The sequence below is a fragment of the Somniosus microcephalus genome, chromosome 4, assembly GCF_052327205.1.
Source record: "Somniosus microcephalus isolate GS21.2 chromosome 4, FLI_Smic_1.0, whole genome shotgun sequence".
Lineage (NCBI taxonomy): Eukaryota > Metazoa > Chordata > Chondrichthyes > Squaliformes > Somniosidae > Somniosus > Somniosus microcephalus.
In genome coordinates, this window is record NC_140990.1 from 52077293 (window position 1) to 52098579 (window position 21287).

The 21287-nt window shown below is 51.1% G+C and overlaps 1 protein-coding gene across 1 annotated transcript in view; it reads right to left on the reverse strand.

The window, feature by feature from the left end:
- The window catches only part of LOC147118871 (uncharacterized), a 144131-nt gene that overhangs the window by 1023 nt on the left and 121821 nt on the right, over positions 1–21287 (reverse strand). The window contains exons 4-5 of the mRNA XM_085984645.1: positions 1374–1906; positions 814–1314 (exon numbers count right to left, since the gene is read on the reverse strand). Of these exons, the coding sequence (XP_085840771.1) occupies positions 814–1314; positions 1374–1906 (1034 nt within the window). The remainder of the gene's footprint in view (positions 1–813; positions 1315–1373; positions 1907–21287) is intronic.

A 21287-nucleotide genomic window follows, 5' to 3' on the forward strand; every position in this document is an offset into this window, starting at 1 on the left:
CAGGCTCGAGGGGCCGATTGGCCTACTCCTGCTCCTATTTCTTATGTTCTTATGGATAATGTAGAGCACGACAAGTTATTTCACCCTGTCCAGAACAGTAGAACCAGAGGACACGGCCTGCGCTTGAAGGGGGTAAATTCAAATCCAATCTGTGGAAACAATATTTCAGTGAGTGAGTGGTCAATCTATGGGGCAGGCTCCCTAGGGAGATGGTGGAAGCAGTTAAGTGTTGATTCATTCAAATGTAAATTGGACCAATTTCATTCATAGAATAAGATTTTGGGACACAGTGTGTGAGTAATTTGAGACATGACATGTGGTCAGTGTAGAATGCTCGGGAGGAAGAGGTGACTTTGGTCCGATGGCTCCTAAAGCTCTCCACCACTGGGGTTTTCCTCACCTCATGTCTGGGTCTGTTGTAGACTCATTGATAGAGATTGATCGCTGTGATTAGTCAACAACTCCATTATTATTGTATCATGGGACTCCCAGGATGGTAGAAGGCCAATTAGATCAGAACCGAAATAATCCAGAGTAAGAAAGGAGAAACAGCCCAAAATTGGAGCAGTCAGCAACAGGACATCAATTAGTCTCCTCTTATCATGGAGTCAGCACAGACTCAACACAAAGTGTGTTTGAAACAAAGATGATTTATTTGACATTTATCCAGAATATTAATCTCCAGCCCAGTTATAGGGTTATAAACATCAGCAGAAACAAACTCCAACTGATAGAATGAACATGGTTCAGTCCTGGATGTCATTAACAGCCACAATAACAGCAGAATCCAACTTCTGCAGTCGGTCGTGAACTCGCTGGTGTCTCAGTAAGGAGGATGACTGAGTGAATCCCTTCCCACACACGGAGCAGGTGAACGGCCTCTCCCCGGTGTGAACTCGCTGGTGTGTCAGCAGGTTGGATGAATCAGTGAATCCCTTCCCACACATGGAGCAGGTGAATGGCCACTCCCCAGTGTGAACAGGTTGGTGTGCCAGCAGGTTGTAGGAAGCCGTGAATCCCTTCCCACACGTGGAGCAGGTGAACGGACCCTCTCCAGTGTGAACTCGTTGGTGTGTCAGCAGGTAGGATGAATCACTAAATCTTTTCCCACATACAGGGCAGGTGAACGGCCTCTCCCCAGTGTGAGTGCATTGGTGTTTCAGCAGACCACTTGTGCTTTTAAAGCTCTTCTCACAGTCAGAACATTCAAAAGGTCTCTCATCCGTGTGAACATGTCGGTGTTCGGTGAGGTGGGATGACTGAGTGAATCCCTTCCCACACACAGAGCAGGTGAACGGTTTCTCCCCGTGTGAACTCGCTGGTGTGTCAGAAGGTCGGATAAATCAGTGAATCCCTTCCTGCACTCAGTGCACATGAATGGCCTCTCCCCAGTGTGAAATCGCTGGTATCTCAACAGGTGGGATGATCGGGTGAATCCCTTCCCACACATGGAGCAGATGAACGGCCTCTCCCCAGTGTGAGTGCGTTGGTGTTTCAGCAGGTGCTGTTTGCTTTTAAAGCTCTTCTCACAGTCAGAACATTGAAACGGTCTCTTATCAGAGTGAACAAGTTGGTGTGTCAGAAGGTGGGACGAACAAGTGAATCCCTTCCCACACACGGAGCAAGTGAACGGCCTCTCCCCAGTGTGGGCGCATCGGTGTATCAATAAATCCTTTTTATTTTTAAAGCACTTCTCACAGTCAGAACAATTAAAAGGTTTGTTATCAGAGTGAACAAGTTGATGTGTCAGAAGGTGGGATGACTGAGTGAATCCCTTCCCACACATGGAGCAGGTGAACGGTCTCTCCCCAGTGTGAACTCGTTGGTGTGTCAACAGATCCTTTGTGCTTTTAAAGCTCTTCTCACAGTCAGAACATTTAAAAGGTCTCTTATCAGTGTGAACTCGCTGGTGTGTCAGGAGGGTTGATAAAGCAGTAAATCCCTTCCCACATTCAATGCAGGCGAACGGTCGCTCTCCAGTATGAACTCCCTGGTGTGTATAGAGGCTGGATGACTGAGTGAATCCCTTCCCACACACGGTGCAGGTGAATGGCCACTCCCCAGTGTGAACAGGTTGGTGTGCCAGCAGGTTGTAGGAAGCCGTGAATCCCTTCCCACACGTGGAGCAGGTGAACGGACCCTCTCCAGTGTGAACTCGTTGGTGTGTCAGCAGGTAGGATGAATCACTAAATCTTTTCCCACATACAGGGCAGGTGAACGGCCTCTCCCCAGTGTGAGTGCATTGGTGTTTCAGCAGACCACTTGTGCTTTTAAAGCTCTTCTCACAGTCAGAACATTCAAAAGGTCTCTCATCCGTGTGAACATGTCGGTGTTCGGTGAGGTGGGATGACTGAGTGAATCCCTTCCCACACACAGAGCAGGTGAACGGTTTCTCCCCGTGTGAACTCGCTGGTGTGTCAGATGTGAGTGCGTCGATGAGTTTCCAGCTCAGATGGGTAATTGAATCCCTTCCCACAGTCCCCACATTTCCATGGTTTCTCCATGGTGCAGGTGTCCTTGTGTCTCTCCGGGTCGGACGATCAGTTGAAGCCTCGTCCACACACACAACACATGTACAGTTTCTCCCCGCTGTGAATGGGGTGATATTTTTCAGGCTGTGTAACTGGTTAAAGCTCTTTCCACAGTCAGTGCACTGGAACACTCTCACTCGGGTGTGTGTGTCTCGGTGCCTTTCCAGTCACGCTGATATTTGAAATCTTTCCCCACAGACAGAACAGACAAACATTTCTCCTTCCACATTCAAAGACTGATGATATTCGGGTCCTGATGAATGGAGTGACTCTGTCAGATCTTGATGTGGTTTGGTCTGAGTTTGTGGTGTGTAAATGCTGCCCTTCTCACAGCCTGTAAAAGGTGTTTACAAAAGCGATCACTGTGAGTCCAGGATAGAAATTGACAAGATTCTCTCCTCCTGGTTCCTGGCCAAGGGGGCCGCGCATGTGCCCTGCTGCCCCCCTGAGCCTCTCAAGATGGTGGCCGTTACCCCGGGCCTGTCACCGGGAGAAAGCCCCGCAGCTGCCGCCCCGCTCGGGGCAAACGCCCGGCCCGGAGGCTCTTGTTCGGGGCCTGAGGCCCACCCCGGGTGTTTATAAAGTCTCCCCGCCGGTTCTATTGCTCCCCTGCGCTCCGCCGTCTCCTCCCCACTCCAGAATCTTCTCTCCACCTTCCGCCACCATCACCCGACTGTCGGTACTGCGCACGCGCGGAACCCGCCCCGCACCGAGCTCTCCCCGTGCCTGCCCACACCAGGCCCTGCAGCATTGATAGGGCCTATTCTCGAGCGCGGAGTGTTCTGGGTAACAACCATCGCCATTTTAGGTCAACAGCAAGGTGGCAGAAAAGTGAGTGGAATAGCTGAAGACAGAGATAACTTTGGAGGAGGGACTACCAGGAGGATAAGCGGTGTGGCACAGAGCTCGAGAATCTACTAAACGGAGTGGCTTGCTAAACAGAGTGGTAAGGGGAATTTGGTGAGAATGGGAATTGGATGCTGAGGGGGAAGGAGGTGCTCAGTAATTTAAACCAGGAGCAACAGTAAATAATAAATAATCGCACCAGAGGACACAGAAAAAAGTGATGTTATAATCAACACACAGCAGAGCAAATTAACATAAGTATATCGGTAAGAATATCGATATCCCTTTGTGTGTTTAGTCTCTTTAGTGTTTAGTGTTAAGCTTGACTTAGAAAGAATTTATTAGTGCAAGTAACTGTAAGTCAAAGGAAAACGAGGTAATTGATTAAATTCTAACTGCTTTTAAAGATACTCATAACTGATAAATGGCGAAGTAATTAATCAAAGTTCAAGAAGTAAACTACAGATAACAAAAAATGAATTCATTCATTCATTAATTAAGACCAGGCAGTGTGTGGGGATTGTAGTATGTGGGAGTTTGTGAACAACGAGACTGTCCCAGACGGCCACATCTGCAGCAAATGTCTCTGCCTCATGACATTCTAGCTCAGAGTCAGTGAGCTGGAGTTCGAGCTAGAGACACTCCGACATGTAAGGGAGGAGCAGGAATTACTGGATAATTTACTCGAGTACAGTCACACACCAGAAGAAAGCACAGGTGCAGGAAGGGGAGAGTGTGACTGTCAGTCAGCCGGGTAAGGGGAATGTAGGAGAAGTAGTGGAGGAAGTCCAGCAGACACTGCTCCTGTCCAACAGGTACAAAGTACTCAATACCTGTGAGGATCAGGAGAAAGACTGTGAAGGACAGCTAGAATGCTGCCCAAGGCACCATGGAACAGGAGGCTGTCCATGCGGTGGAGGAGCAGAGTGGAAACATTGTTGTATAGGGGATTCTATAATTAGAAGGATAGATAGTAGTCTTTACAGTCAGGATCGAGAGTCCTGAAGGGTTTGTTGCCTTTCTGTTCTCAGGATAAGGGACATCTCAAAATGGCTGGAAATGAATCTGGACACCAAATCCAGGGACCACTTACATTGTGACACCAAATCCAGGGACCACTTTCACTGAGACTATAAATGGAAATCAGAGAGCCTCAGTATGGAGAATGGTCATAGTGGTGAAAAGTGCTCTAGTGAGGGCAAAAGGCGGGTAATAGATGAAGATATGACGGTGGAATCAGATGGTGACAGGTTATTTTCAGAAGCCCTTTTCAAGGAGGCTGATGATTGGGATGTATCCAGCCCAACACCTGGATCCGCCTGTTCTTGTCCCCAAATCCCAAAGTGTATGTATTTTTCTGTGAGAACTGTAGAGATGTGAAAGAAGGGAAAAAATCAGGCTCCAGCCAGAAAGAATGTTCCTTGAATGAACAATTCATGAGGCTGTTCCGTGACTCGTCTGTGTGAGGTTAAAAAACATGAAATGAAAAAGAGGCATCCAGTGACACCTGTGTTGTTAATAATGGTTTCTAACCCTAATCACTAACTCCTAAGTCTAACCTCCAATTGACTACCCCCAACCACTAGCCCCAATCATAACCAATAACTACTAGCCCCAACCACTAACCCCAAGCCTAACCAATAACCACTAGCCCCAACCACTAACCCCAATCCTAACCAATAACCACTAACCACAACCACTAACCCCAATCCTAGCGAATAACCACTGGCCCCAGCCACTAACCCCCATCCTAACCAATAACCACTGGCCCCAACCACAAACCCCAATCCTAACCAATAACCACTAGCTCCAACCACTAACCCCAATCATAACCAATAACCACTAGCCCCAACCACTAACCCCAAACCTAACCAATAACCACGAGCCCCAACCACTAACCCCAATCCTAACCAATAACCACTAGCCCCAACCACTAACCCCAATCCTAACCAATAACCACTAGCCCCAACCACTAACTCCAATCCTAACCAATAACCACGAGCCCCAACCACTAACCCCAATCCTAACCAATAACCACGAGCCCCAACCATTAACCCCAATCCTAACCAATAACCACGAGCCCCAACCACTAACCCCAATCCTAACCAATAACCACTAGCTCCAACCACTAACCCCAATCCTAACCAATTACCACTGGCCCCAACCACTAACCCCAATCCTAACCAATAACCACAAGCCTCAACCACTGACCCCAATCCTAACCAATAACCACTAACCCCAACCACTAACTGCAATCCTAACCAATAACCACTAACTCCAACCACTAACCAATAACCAGTAGCTCCAACACCTGACCCCAATCCTAACCAATAACCAAGAGCCCCAACCACTAACCCCTAAGCCCACACCCTAACCCCAGCCCCTAACAACAGATCATTGACAGGGATCAATCGAGGAGCTAAAGACCTGATAATGGAAGTATTTGAAACAATTATCTCGATTAAAGAAATAGTGCAAGGTATGTTAGTAAGAAGAAATTATATCAACTGGACCATCAAGCTCAGAATTATTATTACAAAGATCAGAACCTTTCAAAGGTTATCACATGCAGTACGTGTGGAGGAGTTTTACTAACTTGAATCCACAAAGGGTAATACAGATACAGATAATAACAGATTTCAAAACTTATTCAAGATTATTTCTATAAAGCTATGGTTCAAAGGAATTGTAGCTGAGTGTACTCTTTTGTGCTAACAAATAAACTGTAGCTTAACTTAAAACATTAAAGGAAACGTAATAATTAAATTAACATTTCATTACCTGTGGTGATAAGCACTCCAGTCCCTGCGGTGTGCAGATGAGTTTACTCTTTTGTAGGGACAATAAACAAATAAACTGTAACTTAAAAAACCATTAAATGAAACTTAACAAATTAAATTAAAATTGTGTTGGCCGGGGTGATGATGCACTCCAGTCCCCGCAACGTCCACCGGTCGCAGAAGGCCTCGAGCCTGCCGGCGGGCTCCACGTGCTCCATCTCCAGGGCCACCAGGAGAGAGGCAGGCAGTCGGGCCGAACGACCCCCTCGACCACCCGCTGCCTGGACCAGTTGATGGCAGATGAGTGTAAGTGAGACACTACAGTTCATTCTATGACACCCACAAGTTGTGTACTCAAACGGAGCAAGTTTGGGGTTTGATGTGGTGGAAGGCGAACGAGATGAGAACGGAAATAATCTAGAGTAAGAAAAGGCCCAAAAATTAAACAGTCTGGAGGAATCAAATATTTGACACACTGTGTGTTTGAAACAAGCTGATTTATTCACTGAAATAACAAGAGAAAATGCTGGAAATACTCAGCAGGCCAGGCAGCATCCGTGGAGAGAGAAACAGAATTAACATTTCAGGTCTGGGACCCTTCATCAGAACTGGAAAAAGCTGGAGATGTAACAGATATTACTAAGGTAAGAGGCAGGAAAGTTATCCTGGGTGGATCTGAAACATGAAGGGTGGAAGTTCAGTTGGAATCCACGTGGAATAAGTCAGAACCGGAGACAGTTGCTGAGGAAAGAGATGTGACTGTGAAACCGAGTCTTGGGAAATGTTGCAAATGGGGATGGCAAAATCATACAGCATGAAAAATGGGAGTAGGGGTTAAAGTTTGAAATTGTTGAACTCAATGTTGAGTCCAGAAGGCTGTAAAGTGCCTCATCGAAAGATGAGGTGCTGTTCCTCGAGCTTTATTTATTCACTATTTATACAGAATATTAATCTCCAGCGCAGATACAGGGGTTGTTAAGATCAGCAGAAACAAACCATAACTACTGTAATGAACATGGTTCAGTCCTCAATCCGATCACAGTAAATCATGTTCCATTCACTAATCTGGTCTTTCAATGGGGGCTTTTACCCAGCATTCCCCGCGGTGGAGCACGTGCCGCACCCAGACTACAAAAGCCCAGTGCGCAGGCACGGGAGGGGCCGGTATAGTGAGCATGCGCAGTGCATTACTGGAGATGGACGGAGAAGAGCTGAAGCCGGGAGCGCGATGGTGGAGCGGGTAAGAATCGCGATGGAGGGGAGCAATGGACCGGTAGGTGGGTGGGGAGACTTCATAAACAACTCGTGCAGGAGGTAAGCCCTGAATAATAACCTGAAGGTCCAGTGTTTGCAGTTGCGGGTATTTATTTCCCTTACAGGCCCAGGTTAATGGCAGCCATCTTTGTAAAGGAGGGCGGAAAGTTTCAGTGCGACGTCACCCTGTGCCTGAGACAAAGAGCCTTGTGTCCAATAAGGGGAATAAAGGCCCACAGCCTCCCCTGGCCCCGGGCCCTGAACAAGGGACTGGAGAAACTCGCTGCCCTGCGGATCAGACAATCAGCCGGCGCTAGTGCCGCCCCTCGGGCTCCCCGATTGGTTAGAGGACCTGCCGCCGGCTCGCTCCACCAGCCCCGCCCCGCTCGCTCCCTATTGGTCGGAAGCTCCCGTCAATCAGGCCGCGGGCCCGGGTCACGTGTCACCGAGGTGATCATTAACCGACCAACTGACGCCGCTCGGTCCGGGGCCTCGCGGACTCTCAGGTTTTTCTATTTCTCTTTATTCTCTCCCGATCCACCCCTCCCCCCACCCCGCGTGATTCTCCACCCAATCGGAGCGGAGAAAACTCACTTTGCGTCACCGATCGCGACTCTGTAACCGACACCAAGGCCTATCCCGGAATGCCCCGCGCCGACTCCGTCTGACAGGATCCGAGTGCGCAGGCGCAGCTCTGATTGGGGGAGGGGGTTGGTCTCCTCTGGGCATGCGCGGTTATTACCCTTGGTGACCGGGAGGGGTCGCTGTGCCGGACTCGGCCCAAACCGCCGCTATGTGTGCGCATGCGTGGGCTCATGGCTGTCAATCAACCATCAGCTAGAAGAGGGCGCTGGTGAGACCAGTGAAGAAAGACTTGCATTTATATAGCGCCTTTCACCACCACCGGATGTCCCAAAGCGCTTTACAGCCAATGAAGTACTTTTTGAAGTGCAGTTACTGTTATAATGTAAACAAAGAAACATAGTAGATAGGAGCAGGAGTAGGCCATTTGGCCCCTCGAGCCTGCTCCGCCATTCAATGAGATCATGGCTGATCATCCAAATTCAGAACCCTGTCCCTGCCTTCTCCCCATATCTCTTGATCCCTTTAGCCTTAAGAAATATATCCAACTCCTTCTTGAATATATTTAATGAATTGGCCTCTACAGCCTTCTGTGGCAGAGAATTCCACAGCTTCACCACTCTCTGGGTGAAGAAATTCCTCCTCATTTCTGTCCTAAATGGCCTACCCCTTATCCTTAGACTGTGACCCCGGTTCTGGTGTAGGAACCGCGGAAGTCAGTAAGCGCACCGCAAGCTCCCACAAACAGCAATGTGATAATGACCAAATAATCTATCTTTTTGTTGTGTTAATTGAGGGATAAACATTGGCTAGGAGACCGGGGGATAACTCCCCTGCTCTTTCCCACATTACAACAGTGACTACACTCCAAAAGTACCTCATTGGCTGTTAAGCACTTCAAGACATCTGCTGGTCATGAAAGGCACTATATAAATGCAAGCCTGTCTTTCTCGAAATAGTGCCATGGGATCTTTTATATCCACCTGAGAGAGCAGACGGGACCTCAGTTTAACGTCTCATCCAAAAAATGACACCTCCAACACTGCCTCAGTACTGCACTGGAGTGTCAGCCTAGATTTTTGTGCTCCAGTCTCTGGAGTGGGATTTGAACCCCCAACTTTCTGACTCAGAGGCGAGAGTGCTACCCACTGAGCCACTAGCTGACACTAAAGAACAAGCAGTTCTGACGACAGGTCATCGACCTGAAACGTTAACTCTGTTTCTCTCTCCACAGATGCTGCCTGACCTGCTGAGTATTTCCAGCGTTTTCTGTTTTTATTAAAGAAATGAGGGAGTGATTGCTGACAGGAAGAATGTTGGGTCGTCCTGCGCATGCGCAACTCCCTGGCGGCTGAGGTGAAACACCAACTCGCCACCAGCTGAGCCACGCACACGTACCAGATGTTGCGGCTCCGCATGCGCAGCCCGTGTTCCAACCACGGGGTTTTGTGTGCTGAGCATGCGCGTTGCGGACCGATCGGGATGGGCGATTGTGGAGCAGGAGGGAGAGCGCGGGGGCCATGAGCACATGCGCGGGACTCGGCGTCAACAGAGCACTTTCTGGAGCGCGGGGGCTTGTGGGTATTACAGCCACCATTACTGTTGATCCTTTCAACCAACCTGTGCAGCAGCTGGAGCCTTAAAATCAGCTTCACTGCCCCTAGGTTCGGAAAGGGGAAAATTAAACAACAGTTTGCCTCTGATCCTTTTCTGAACTCAATTTACAGGGTTATAGAAGTGGAGCAGTTACAGGTGGGAAGCTCAGACCAAACATCATGTCAAGATCTGACAGAGGCACTCGATTCATCAGGACCTGAATATCATCGGCCTTTGCACATGGAAGGAGAAAGCAGCGATGACAAACCACACAAGTGTTCGGTGTGTGGACGCGGATTCAGCCAATTGCCTGACCTGGTGAGACACGTGCTCCATCACACCGGGAAGAAACCGGGTAAAGGTGGGGACGGCGGAAAGGGATTCAGTTCCCCGTCTGCAATAGAAGTTCAATGGCGAAGTCACACCAGGGACAGTCTGTTCAACTGCTCAGTGTGTGGAAAGGGATTTGTTTGTTCATCCCACCTGCAAACACCAGCGAGTTCACACTGGGGAGAGACCATTTCAGTGTTCTGACTGTGGAAAAAGCTTTAAAAGCCCCGGGGATCTGAAGAAACATCAGCTTGTTCACACTGATGTAAGACCCTTTAACTGTCCTGACTGTGGGAAGAGTTTTAAAAGCCCCCGGGAGCTCAAGCAACACCAGCGAGCTCACACTGGGGAGAGGCCGTTTACCTGCTCCGATTGTGGGAAGGGATTCACTCAGCCAGCCAACCTGCAGAGACACCAGCGCCTCCACACTGGGGAGAGGCCATTCACCTGCTCCATGTGTGGGAAGGGATTCAGTGAGTCATCCAACCTGCAGACACACCAGCTTGTTCACACTGACGAGAGATCCTTTAAATGTTCTCACTGTGGGAAGAGCTTTAAAAGCCCCCAGGAGCTGAAGGGACACTGGCTCCTACACACTGGGGAGAGACCGTTCACCTGCTCCATGTGTGGGAAGGGACTCTTGAAGTCCTCCACCCTGCTGAGACACCAGCTTGTTCACACTGATGAGAGACCATTTAACTGTTCTGACTGTGGGAAGAGCTTTAAAAGCCCTGGGGAGCTGAAGGGACACCAGCGAGTTCACACGAATGAGAGACCCTTTAAATGTTCTGAGTGTGGGAAGAGTTTTAAAATCCCTGGGGAGCTCAAGCAACACCAGCGAGTTCACACTGCAGAGAGACTGTTCACCTGCTCCATGTGTGGCAAGGGATTCACTGTGTTATCCGCCCTCCTGTCACACCAGCTTGTTCACACTGACGAGAGACCCTTTAAATGTTCTGACTGTGGGAAGAGCTTTAAAAGCCCTCAGGAGCTGAAGAGACACCAGCTTGTTCACACTGGGGAGAGACCATTTAACTGTTCTGACTGTGGGAAGAGCTTTAAAAGCTCCTGGGAGCTGAAGAGACACCGGCTCCTCCACACTGGCGAGAGGCCGTTCACCTGCTCCGTGTGTGGGGAGAGATTCACTCAGTCATCCACCCTCCTGTCACACCAGCTTGTTCACACTGACGAGAGACCCTTTAAATGTTCTGACTGTGGGAAGAGTTTTAAAAGCTTGAAGAGCCTTAAGAGTCACCAGCGTCTTCACACTGATCATAGAATCTAAAAGCACAGAAGGAGGTGATTCGGCCCATCGTGTCTGTGCCGGCTCTTTGAAAGGGCTGTCCAATTTAGTCCCAAACCCCAGCTTTATCCCCAGAACGCTGCAAACTAGTCCTCTTCAAGTACATGTCCAATTACCATTTGAAAGTTCCTGTGGAACCTGATTCCAGCATCCTTTCAGATGGTGCATTCCAGATCTTAACAGCCCTCTGTGTGAAAACAATTCTCCTCATTTCCCCTCTAGTTCTTTTAGCAACTATTTTAAATCTGTGACCTTTGGTTACATACCCACTTGCCAGAGTGAACAGTTTCTCCCTACTTGCTCGATCAAAACCCCTCATCATTTTGAACACCTCTATTAGGTCTCCTCTTAACCTTCTCTGCTCCAAGGAGAACAATCCCAGCTTCTCCAATCTCTCCACATAACTGAAGTCCCTCATCCCTGGTACCATCCTGGTCAAACTCCTCTGTACCCTCTCCAAGGCCTTGTTATCCTTCCTAAAGTGTGGTGCCCAGAACTGCACACAAGACTCCAGCTGAGGCCAAAACCCTGCAGCTGTACAAAGCCCTGGTTAGACCACACCTGGAGTACTGTGAGCAGTTCTGGGCAACACACCTTAGGAAGGATATATTGGCCTTGGAGGGAGTGCAGCGTAGGTTTACCAGAATGATACCCGGACTTCAAGGGTTAAGTTACGGGGAGAGATTACACAAATTAGGGTTGTATTCCCCAGAATTTAGAAGGTTAAGGGATAATCTGATCGAAGTTTTCAGGATATTAAGGGGAACAGATAGGGTAGATAGAGAGAAACTGTTTCTGCTGGTTGGGGATTCTAGGACTGGGGGCATAGTCTAAAAATTAGAGCCAGACCTTTCAGGAGTGAAATTAGGAAACACTTCTACACACAAAGGGTGGTAGAAGTTTGGAACTCTCTTCCGCAAATGGTCATTGATGCGAGATCAATTGTTAATTTTAAATCTGAGATTGATAGGTTTTTGTTACCCAAAAGTATTAAGGGATATGGGCCAAAGGCGGGTGTATGGAGTTAGGTCACAGATCAGCCTGATAATCTACATCCTAGGGTACTTAAGGAAGTGGCCCTAGAAATAGTAGATGCATTGCTGATCATCTTCCAACATTCGATGAAATCTGGAACAGTTCCCATGGATTGGAGGGTAGCTAATGTTACCCCACTATTCAAAAAAGGTGGTCGAGAGAAAATGGGGAATTACAGACCGGTAAGCCTGACATCGGTAGTGGGGAAAATGCTAGAGTCTATTTTATAAGATGTAATAGCAGAGCACTTGGAAAACAGCGACAGGATCGGACAAAGTCAACATGGATTTACAAAAGGTAAATCGTGCTTGACTAATCTACTGGAATTTTTTGAGGATGTAACTGGTAGAATAGATAAGGGAGAACCAGTGGATGTGGTGTATTTGGACTTTCAGAAGGCTTTCGATAAGGTCCCGCATAAGAGATTAACGTGTAAAGATAAGGCACATGGGATTGGGGGCAAGGTATTGACTTGGATAGAGAACTGGTTGGCAGATAGAAAGCAAAGAGTTAGAATAAATGGGTCTTTTTCCGAGTGGCAGTCAGTGACTAGTGGGGTAACGCAGGGATCGGTCCTTGGACCCCAGCTATTCAAAATATATATTAATGATCTAGACAAGGGAACTAGATGTAATATCTCCAAATTTGCAGACGACACAAAGCTGGGTGGGCGTGTATGCTGTGAGGAGGATGCCGAGAAACTACAGGATGATTTGGACAGGTTGGGTGATTGGGTAGAAGCATTGCAGATGCAATATAACGTGGATAAATGTGAGGTTATCCACTTTGGTGGCAAAAACAGGAAGGCAGATTATTATCTGAATGGCAATAGATTGGGAGAAGGGGAAGTGCAAGGAGACCTGGGTATCCTTGTGCACCAGTCGCTGAAGGTAAGCATACAGGTGCAGCAGGCGGTTAAGAAGGCAAATGGTATGTTGGCCTTCATAGCGAGAGGGTTTGAGTAGAGGAACAAGGATGTCTTGCTGCAGTTGTACAGGGCCTTGGTGAGACCACATCTTGAGTATTGTGTGCAGTTTTGGTCGCCTTATCTGAGGAAGGACGTTCTTGCCATGGAAGGAGTTCAGCGAAGATTCACCAGGCTGATACCTGGGATGGCAGGAATGATGTATGAGGAGAGATTGGGTCGATTGGGCTTGTACTCGCTGAAGTTTAGAAGAATGAGAGGGGACCTCATTGAAACTTATAAAATTCTGGCAGGACTGGACAGACTAGATGCAGGGAGGATGTTCCCGATGGTCGGGGAATCCAGAACCAGGGGTCACAGTCTAAGGATAAGGGGTAGGCCTATTTGGACAGAAATGAGGAGGAATTTCTTCACCCACAGAGTGGTGAACCTGTGGAATTCTCTACCACAGAAGGCAGTAGAGGCCAGTTCATTAAATATATTCAAGAAGGAGTTGGATATATTTCGTAAGGCTAAAGGGATCAAGGGGTATGGGGAGAAAGCAGGGAACTTGGATGATCAGATATGATCACATTGAATGGCGGGGCAGCCTCAAGGGGCCGAATGGCCTACTCCTGTCCTATGTTCCTAGTGATTTGTAAAGGTTTAGTGTAACTTCCTTGTTTTTGTATTCAATGGCCCTATTTACAAAGCCAAGTATCCCATATGCTTTCTGAACCGCCTCACCAACTTGCCGTGGCACTTTCAAAGATTTGTGAATATGGACCCCCAGGTCCCTCTGCTCTTGCACCCCCTCAAAATAGTCCCATTTAGATTATACGGCCTCTCCCTGTTGTTTCTCCCAAAGTGCATCACTTCACACTTATCCTCATTTAATTTCATCTGCCTTGTGTCTGCTCATTTCACAGTCTGTCTCTGTCCTCCTGAAGTCTGCTACTACTATGCTCACTATTTACTACGTTGCCAAGTTTTGTATCATCCATAAACTTCAACATTGTACACCTATACCCAAGTCCAGGTCATTTATATATAAAACAAGAAAAGCAATGGTCCTAATACCGACCCCTGGGGGAGCCCACTGCATACTTCCCTCCAGTCAGAAAAACATCCCTCAGCACTGTCTCCTCTCCCTTAGACAATTATATACCCAAATTACCATCATCCCTTTAATTCCCTGTGCTTCTATTTTCCGATTAAGTCTCTTATGTGGTATTTTATCAAACGCCTTTTGAAAGTCCATATATACAACATCTACTACACTACCTTCATCAACCCTCTGTTACTTCATCAAAGAACTCAGTCAGTTTAGTCAGACACAATTTACTTTTAACAAATCCATACTGGCCGCCCCTTAGTAACCCATGCTTCTCCAAGTGAGAATTAATTTTGTCCTTGACAATAGTCTCTCGACGTTCACCCGTCACTGACATTAGACTGATTGGCCTGTAGTTACCAGGTTTATCCCTCTCCCCTTTTTTAAACAGGGTGTAACATTTGCAATCCTCCAGTCTTCTGGCACCACTCCCATATATCTGAGGGAGATTGAAAGATTGTGGTCAGAGCTTCTGCGATCTCCACCCTAGCTTCCCTCAGCAACCTAGGATGCATCACATTTGGACCGGGTGACTTGTTAACATTGAGTGATGACAACCTATTTAGCACCTCCTTTCTATCCATTTTTATCCTGTCCAATTTCTCTACTCCCCCCATCTCTACTGCGACATTAACTTCATCCTGTTGAGATACCGTGGCAAATGTGGGAGTCGAGACCAGAGTTGATGGAACACAACTGCTTTAATTTACATCATGGCAAAAAACAAGCGCTTAAAAAGCCCGCGCAACCACTTAAATACTCCCCAGACAGGAAGTGCTCCCGGCAGCCTGTCCCTGCGGGAAACAAGCTGCCGGAGGAAAGGGCCCACGGCTGGGGGCGGCTGCTGCCGGCAGTGCGCCTGCGTAAACTGTCCGTGCCGCCGTGAGCGGATTATGTCCAATGGTGGCATGTCGCCACAGAGCTCCCCCCAGAATCCGCTTAGGAGGAGTGGATGAGTCGTGACGGTGGTCTAATGGTTCTGCCGGAGCGGCTCTGAGTGGCCGCCGGTCTAGTTGGTGGGGCCGGGCGGTTCGCCGCCGGCTGTGCTAGCTTGCTGGCGGGACGGCCTCTAGTTGGAGGTCGGGCCACGGGGACCTGTTCCCCTAGTTCTGTGTGTGCTGGTTTGAGTCGGTCGATGGAGACCGTTTCGACCCTGTCGCCGAGTCGCAGCTTGGAGATCTTGTCCCCGGTTTGTAGTACCTCGTACGGTCCGTCGTACGGGGGTCGCAGTGGTCCGCGGTGTGCGTTGTGTCGCACAAAGACGAAGCGTGACTGCTGTAAGTTTGGCGGGACATAAGGTGCAAGTTCGCCGTGTCGGTTGACCGGAAGTGGGGCGAACTGTTGAGCTGAAAAGAAAGAGTCGAGCCGCTGCTGTTTGGCCGACCAAGGCGTGGTAGCCTCCGGAAGGAATTCGCCTGGTACGCGCAGCGGTTGTCCGTAGACTAACTACGCTGCTGAGGACTGGAGGTCTTCCTTGACTGCGGTGCCTAGGCCTAGTAGCACCCACTGTCCTGCAGGCTGGCGCAGAGTGAGGCCTTGAGTGACCTGTGGAAGCGTTCACACAGCCCATTGGCCTGCGGGTGGTACGCCGTGGTTCGGTCGAGCGTCACCCCGAGGTTGCGTGCTGTGGCCGTCCAGAGTTCGGAGGTGAACTGGGTGCCTCTGTCGGAGGTTATGTCGGCCGGTACGCCGAACCTCGCGACCCAGGTGTTAACGAACGCCCTGGCGATGTCGGCTGTGGTGGTGGAGGTCAGCGGCACTGCCTCAGGCCAGCGTGTGTAGCGCTCGACCATCGTGAGAAGATAAGTTTGGCCTTGCGATGGCGGCAGAGGACCGACGATGTCGACGTGTACGTGGTCGAAGCGGCGGCTGGGTACCTCGAAGTCTCCCAGGGGTGCTTTTGTGTGCAGCTGCACCTTAGCCCGTTGGCAGGCGAGGCAGGAGTTGGCCCAAGTCCGAACATCTTTGCTGAGGCCGCGCCAGACGAAGCGCTGGGAGAGGAGTTTAACGGATGCGTGGGAACCCAGATGGGAGAGCCTGTGGAGCGCGTCGAAGATGCGGCGGCGCCAGGTTGCAGGGATGACCGGCCTGGGTTGGCCAAGTGAGACGTCGCAAGTGACTGCCGTGGCTTCGGGCCCGTGCGCGACCTTGGCTAGGCGTAACCCTGGCAGGCTGGTAGCCGCCGAGAGGAGGTCTGGGTCCGTGAGCTGGGCCGCTGCTAGTTGCGCGTAGTCGACCGCTAGGTGATTCGCGCAGATGGCAGGACGGGAAAGGCAGTCGGCGACAACGTTGTCTCTACCAGAGACGTGCTGGATGTCCGTGGTAAACTCGGACACGGCCGCGAGCTGGCGTTGCTGCCCAGTGGACCAGGGGTCGGTGTTCTTGGCCATCGCGTATGTGAGCGGCTTGTGGTCCACGTACGCGGTAAAGGGGCGGCCCTCCAGGAGGAACCTGAAATGGCGGACCGACAGGTGGAGCGCGAGGAGCTCGCGGTCGAAAGTAGAGTATTTGACCTCCGGGGGCGCAGTTGGCGGCTGTGGAAGGCAAGTGGCTGCCACGCATCATTGACCCACTGCTCAAACACGGCTCCGACCGCATGGTCGGAGGCGTTGATGGTGAGCGCGACCCGGGCATCAGCCCTCGGGTGCGCGAGCAGGGTGGCGTCGGCGAGCGCGTTTTTGGTGGCGTCGAAGGCGGCTGACGTGCCAGCGGTCCAGGCTACGGCCATCTTGCCGGATTTACCTTGGAGGGAGCCGTATAGGGGCTTCATGAGGGCTGCAGCTCTGGGGATGAACCTGTTGTAAAAGTTCACCATCCCGAGGAACTCCTGGAGGCCCTTGATGGTTTTAGGGCGGGGGAATTGCTGGACGGCCTGCACCTTGTTGGGCAGGGGGACAACCCCAACAGGAGTGATGTGGTGGCCGAGAAAATCGACCTCGGCTAGGCCGAATTGGCACTTCGCCGGGCTGAGGATAAGCCCGTGTTGGGCTAAGCGCCCGAACAGGATGCGAAGGTGTTCGAGGTGTTCCTGTTTGGAGGAGCTGGCCACAAGAATGTCGTCTAGATAGACGAATAGAAAGTTCAGGTCCCGGAGGACTGAGTCCATAAGGCGCTGAAAAGCCTGGGCTGCATTCTTGAGGCCAAAGGGCATCCTCAGGAACTCGAACAGGCTGAATGGGGTGATGACGGCCGTTTTGGGGATGTCCGCGGGGTGTACGGGGACTTGGTGGTAACCGCGCACCAGGTCGACCTTGGAGAAGACAGTTCATCCGGCCAATCGGGCTGAGAAGTCCTGGATGTGCGGCACCGGGTATCGGTCGGGGGTGGTGGCGTCGTTGACACGGCGGTAGTCCCCGCAGGGGCGCCAGCCTCCGCCGGGCTTGGGGCGATGTGGAGGGGCGAGGCCCAAGGGCTGCTGGAGCGGCGGATGATGCCGAGTTGCTCCATGGTGGTGAACTCGGCCCGCGCGATTTCCAGCTTGGCCGGGTCGAGTCTGCGGGTGTGGGCAGTGACCGGGGGGGCCAGTGGTGGGGATATAGTGCTCCACACCGTGTTTGGCGGCTTTGGCCGAAAAGGTCGGGTTAGTGAGGGCGGGAAACTCGGCTAGTAGTGCCGAGTAGTCGTCCGTGGCTCTGGCGAGGCAGTAGGTCGTCAGGCCGACCGAACGGGCCGGGGTGACTGCGCCAGGGATGGGGGCCATAGTGTTGATGTCGACGAGGCGGTGCCTCGGAATGTCGACAAGGAGGCCGTGGGCGCGTAGAAAGTCGGCGCCGATGAGTGGACAGAGGACCTTGGCTGTGAGGAACTCCCAGCGGTAGCGGCGGCCTGCGAGGTCGAGCATGACCATGCGGGTGCCGTATGTGCGGATGTCAGAGCCATTGGCTGCAGCCAGCGTAACACCCCGATTTCAAGGGCGGAGGCGGGGGTGATGCTGTGCTGGGCTCTTGTGTCACACAGGAATCGGCGGTTGGTGCTGTCGTCGGTGACGTACAGTAGGGTCCCCTTTTGCCCTGCGGCCATCGTGGGGGCTGGTGCGGGGAGGGGTTTGAAAGTGCACGGTGGCCTGCAGCGTTGGGCCCTAGTGCCAAAATGGGTGTGGTAGTAGCAGTGACCTGGAGTGGAAGGGCGGTCGGGCCTAGTGAGCCGGGGAGACCGCGTGGTCGTTGCCGTGAGGGCGGGCGGTCTGCGCGGAGAGCAGCTGGTCGGCCTTTTCGGCTATCTCGTTCAGGTCCATGGAGCTAGACTCCACAATGAGCGGGCGGATGCTGGCGGGGAGCTGCCGAATGAAAAGAGGGCGCCGGGTTTTTTGTCGTCCGAGTGGGACAGCATGTGGGAAAGCAGGTCTGATGGCGAAGCGTCACCAAGGCCTGAGAGGTCGAGGAGTTGGCAGTTGCGCTGGTAGGAGGACGCCTGAAATTTTTTAAGGAGCGCGGCCTTCAGATGTTCGTACTTGCCTTCCTCTGGTGGATCCTGCAGTGCTGCCCAAACCTTGGGGACTGTGGCGCAGGTGAGAGAGGCGACGAGGTAGTCGTACTTCGTGGCGTCGACTGTAATGCTTCTCAGCCGGAATCTGGACTCGGCTTGAACGAACCAGGCCTCGGCCAGGTTCTCCCAAAAGTCCGGTAGTTTAACCGTGACTGCGTTTGTATCCGCCATGCTAGCTTAGGATTCGTCCTGAGCGTCGGGGTCACCAGTGTTGAGATACCGCGGCAAATGTGGGAGTCGAGACCAGAGTTGATGGAACACAACTGCTTTAATTTACATCATGGCAAAAAACAAGCGCTTAAAAAGCCCGCGCAACCACTTAAATACTCCCCAGACAGGAAGTGCTCCCGGCAGCCTGTCCCTGCAGGAAACAAGCTGCTGGAGGAAAGGGCCCACGGCTGGGGGCGGCTGCTGCCGGCAGTGCGCCTGTGTAAACTGTCCGTGCCGCCGTGTGCGGATTATGTCCAATGGTGGCATGTCGCCACAATCCTCTTCTTTTGTGAAGACAGATGCTAAGTACTCATTCAGTACCTCAGCCACGCCCTCTGCCTCCGTATGATGAGCTCCTATTTGGTCCCTAATTGGCCCCACCATTCCTTTAACTATCCTTTTACTTTTGATATGTTTATAAAAGACTTTTGGGTTCCCTTTTACGTTACCCACTAATCTTTTCTCATATTCTCTCCCTTGTGTCAGCTGTGGCTCAGTGGGTAGCACTTTCAGCCTCTGAAGACAGAAGGTTGTGGGTTCTAGTCTCACTCCAGGGACTTGAACACATAAATCTAGGCTGATACTCCAGTGCAGTGCTGAGGGAATGCTGCACTGTCAGAGGTGCCGTCTTTCTGATGAGACTTTAAACTGAGATCCCGTCTGCTCTCTCAGGTGGATGTAAAAGATCCCATGGCACTATTTTGAAGAACAGTAGGGGAGTTATCCCCGGTGTCTTGGCCAATATTTATCCCTCAACCAACATAACAAAAACAGATTACCTGGTTATTATCACATTGCTGTTTGTGGGAGCTTGCTGTGCACAAATTGGCTGCCGTGTTTCCCACATTACAACAGGGACGTTGAGATGTCCGGTGGTCATGAAAGGCGCTATATAAATGCAAGTCTTTCTTTCATATATCCTTTTTCAATTTCCCCCCACTTTCTGTATTCTCCTGGTTTTTGACTCTATTCTGTACCTGACATTTGTCATAAACCTCCTTTTTCTGTTTTATTCTAATCTCTACATCCTTTGCCATCCAGGGAGCTTGAGCTTTGGACGCTCCATCTTTCCTCCTTATGGAAATATGCTTGGTTTGCACCCGGTGTCAAATTTTGTTCTATAACGTTCCCGTGAAGCGCGTTGGGACATTTTACTATATTAAATACGTTATATAAACACAAATCGTTGTTATTGTCTGAAACTAACAAATTCCACAGAGGAAAATAACAATTTTTTTACTCCAAGTTATTAAATATTTTGTTCCACGGGGTTTATCTGCTTTTACTCATGAATTTAAAAAGTCTCTATTAAAACCTGAGCCAGTGTGTTGTGAGACAAAGAGCCTTGTGTCCAATAAGGTGAATAAAGGCCCACAGCCTCCCCTGGCCCCGGGCCCTGAACAAGCGACTGGAGAAACTCGCTGCCCTGCGGATCAGACAATCAGCCGGCGCTAGTCCCGCCCCTCGGGCTCCCCGATTGGTAGGCGGACCCGCCGCCGGCTCGCTCCTCCAGCCCCGCCCCGCTCGCTCCCTATTGGTCGGAAGTTCCCGTCAATCAGGCCGTGGACCCGGGTCACGTGTCCATGGGCCGAGACATCACTGGGGCCGCGGGCCCCGGTCACGTGTCTCTGAGGAAGTCTGACCCACTCCGTTCGCTTTCCGGGACCCTCGGACTCCCAGGTTTGAGTTTACAGTCATTTATTTCCCCGTCCCTCTCCGCTCGTCCGACTAGCTGAAAAAACTCGCTTTCCGGCGGTAATTCCGACTCTTCAACCGTTAATGACCATTACCCAGAGCCCCTGAACATGCGCACTAACAGCTGGCCCTGGCACTTCGCTGCCCCTGAGCATGCGCACTAGCAGCTGGTGCTGGGACTCTGCCCCTGAGCATGCTCACTAGCAGCTGGTCCTGGGATTCTGCCCCTGAGCATGCCCACTAGCAGCTGGTCCTGGAACTCTGCCCCTGAGCATGCGCACTAGCAGCTGGTCCTGGGACTCCGCCCCTGAGCATGCCCACTAGCAGCTGGTCCTGGGACTTCGCTGCCCCTGAGCATGCCCACTAGCAGCTGGTTCTGGGACTCTGCTGCCCCTGAGCATGCCCACTAGCAGCTGGTCCTGGAACTCTGCCCCTGAGCATGCGCACTAGCAGCTGGTCCTGGGACTCCGCCCCTGAGCATGCGCACTAGCAGCTGTTCCTGGGACCCTGCTGCCCCTGAGCATGCGCACTAGCAGCTGGTCCTGGGACTCTGCCCCTGAGCATGCCCACTAGCAGCTGGTTCTGGGACTCTGCTGCCCCTGAGCATGCCCACTAGCAGCTG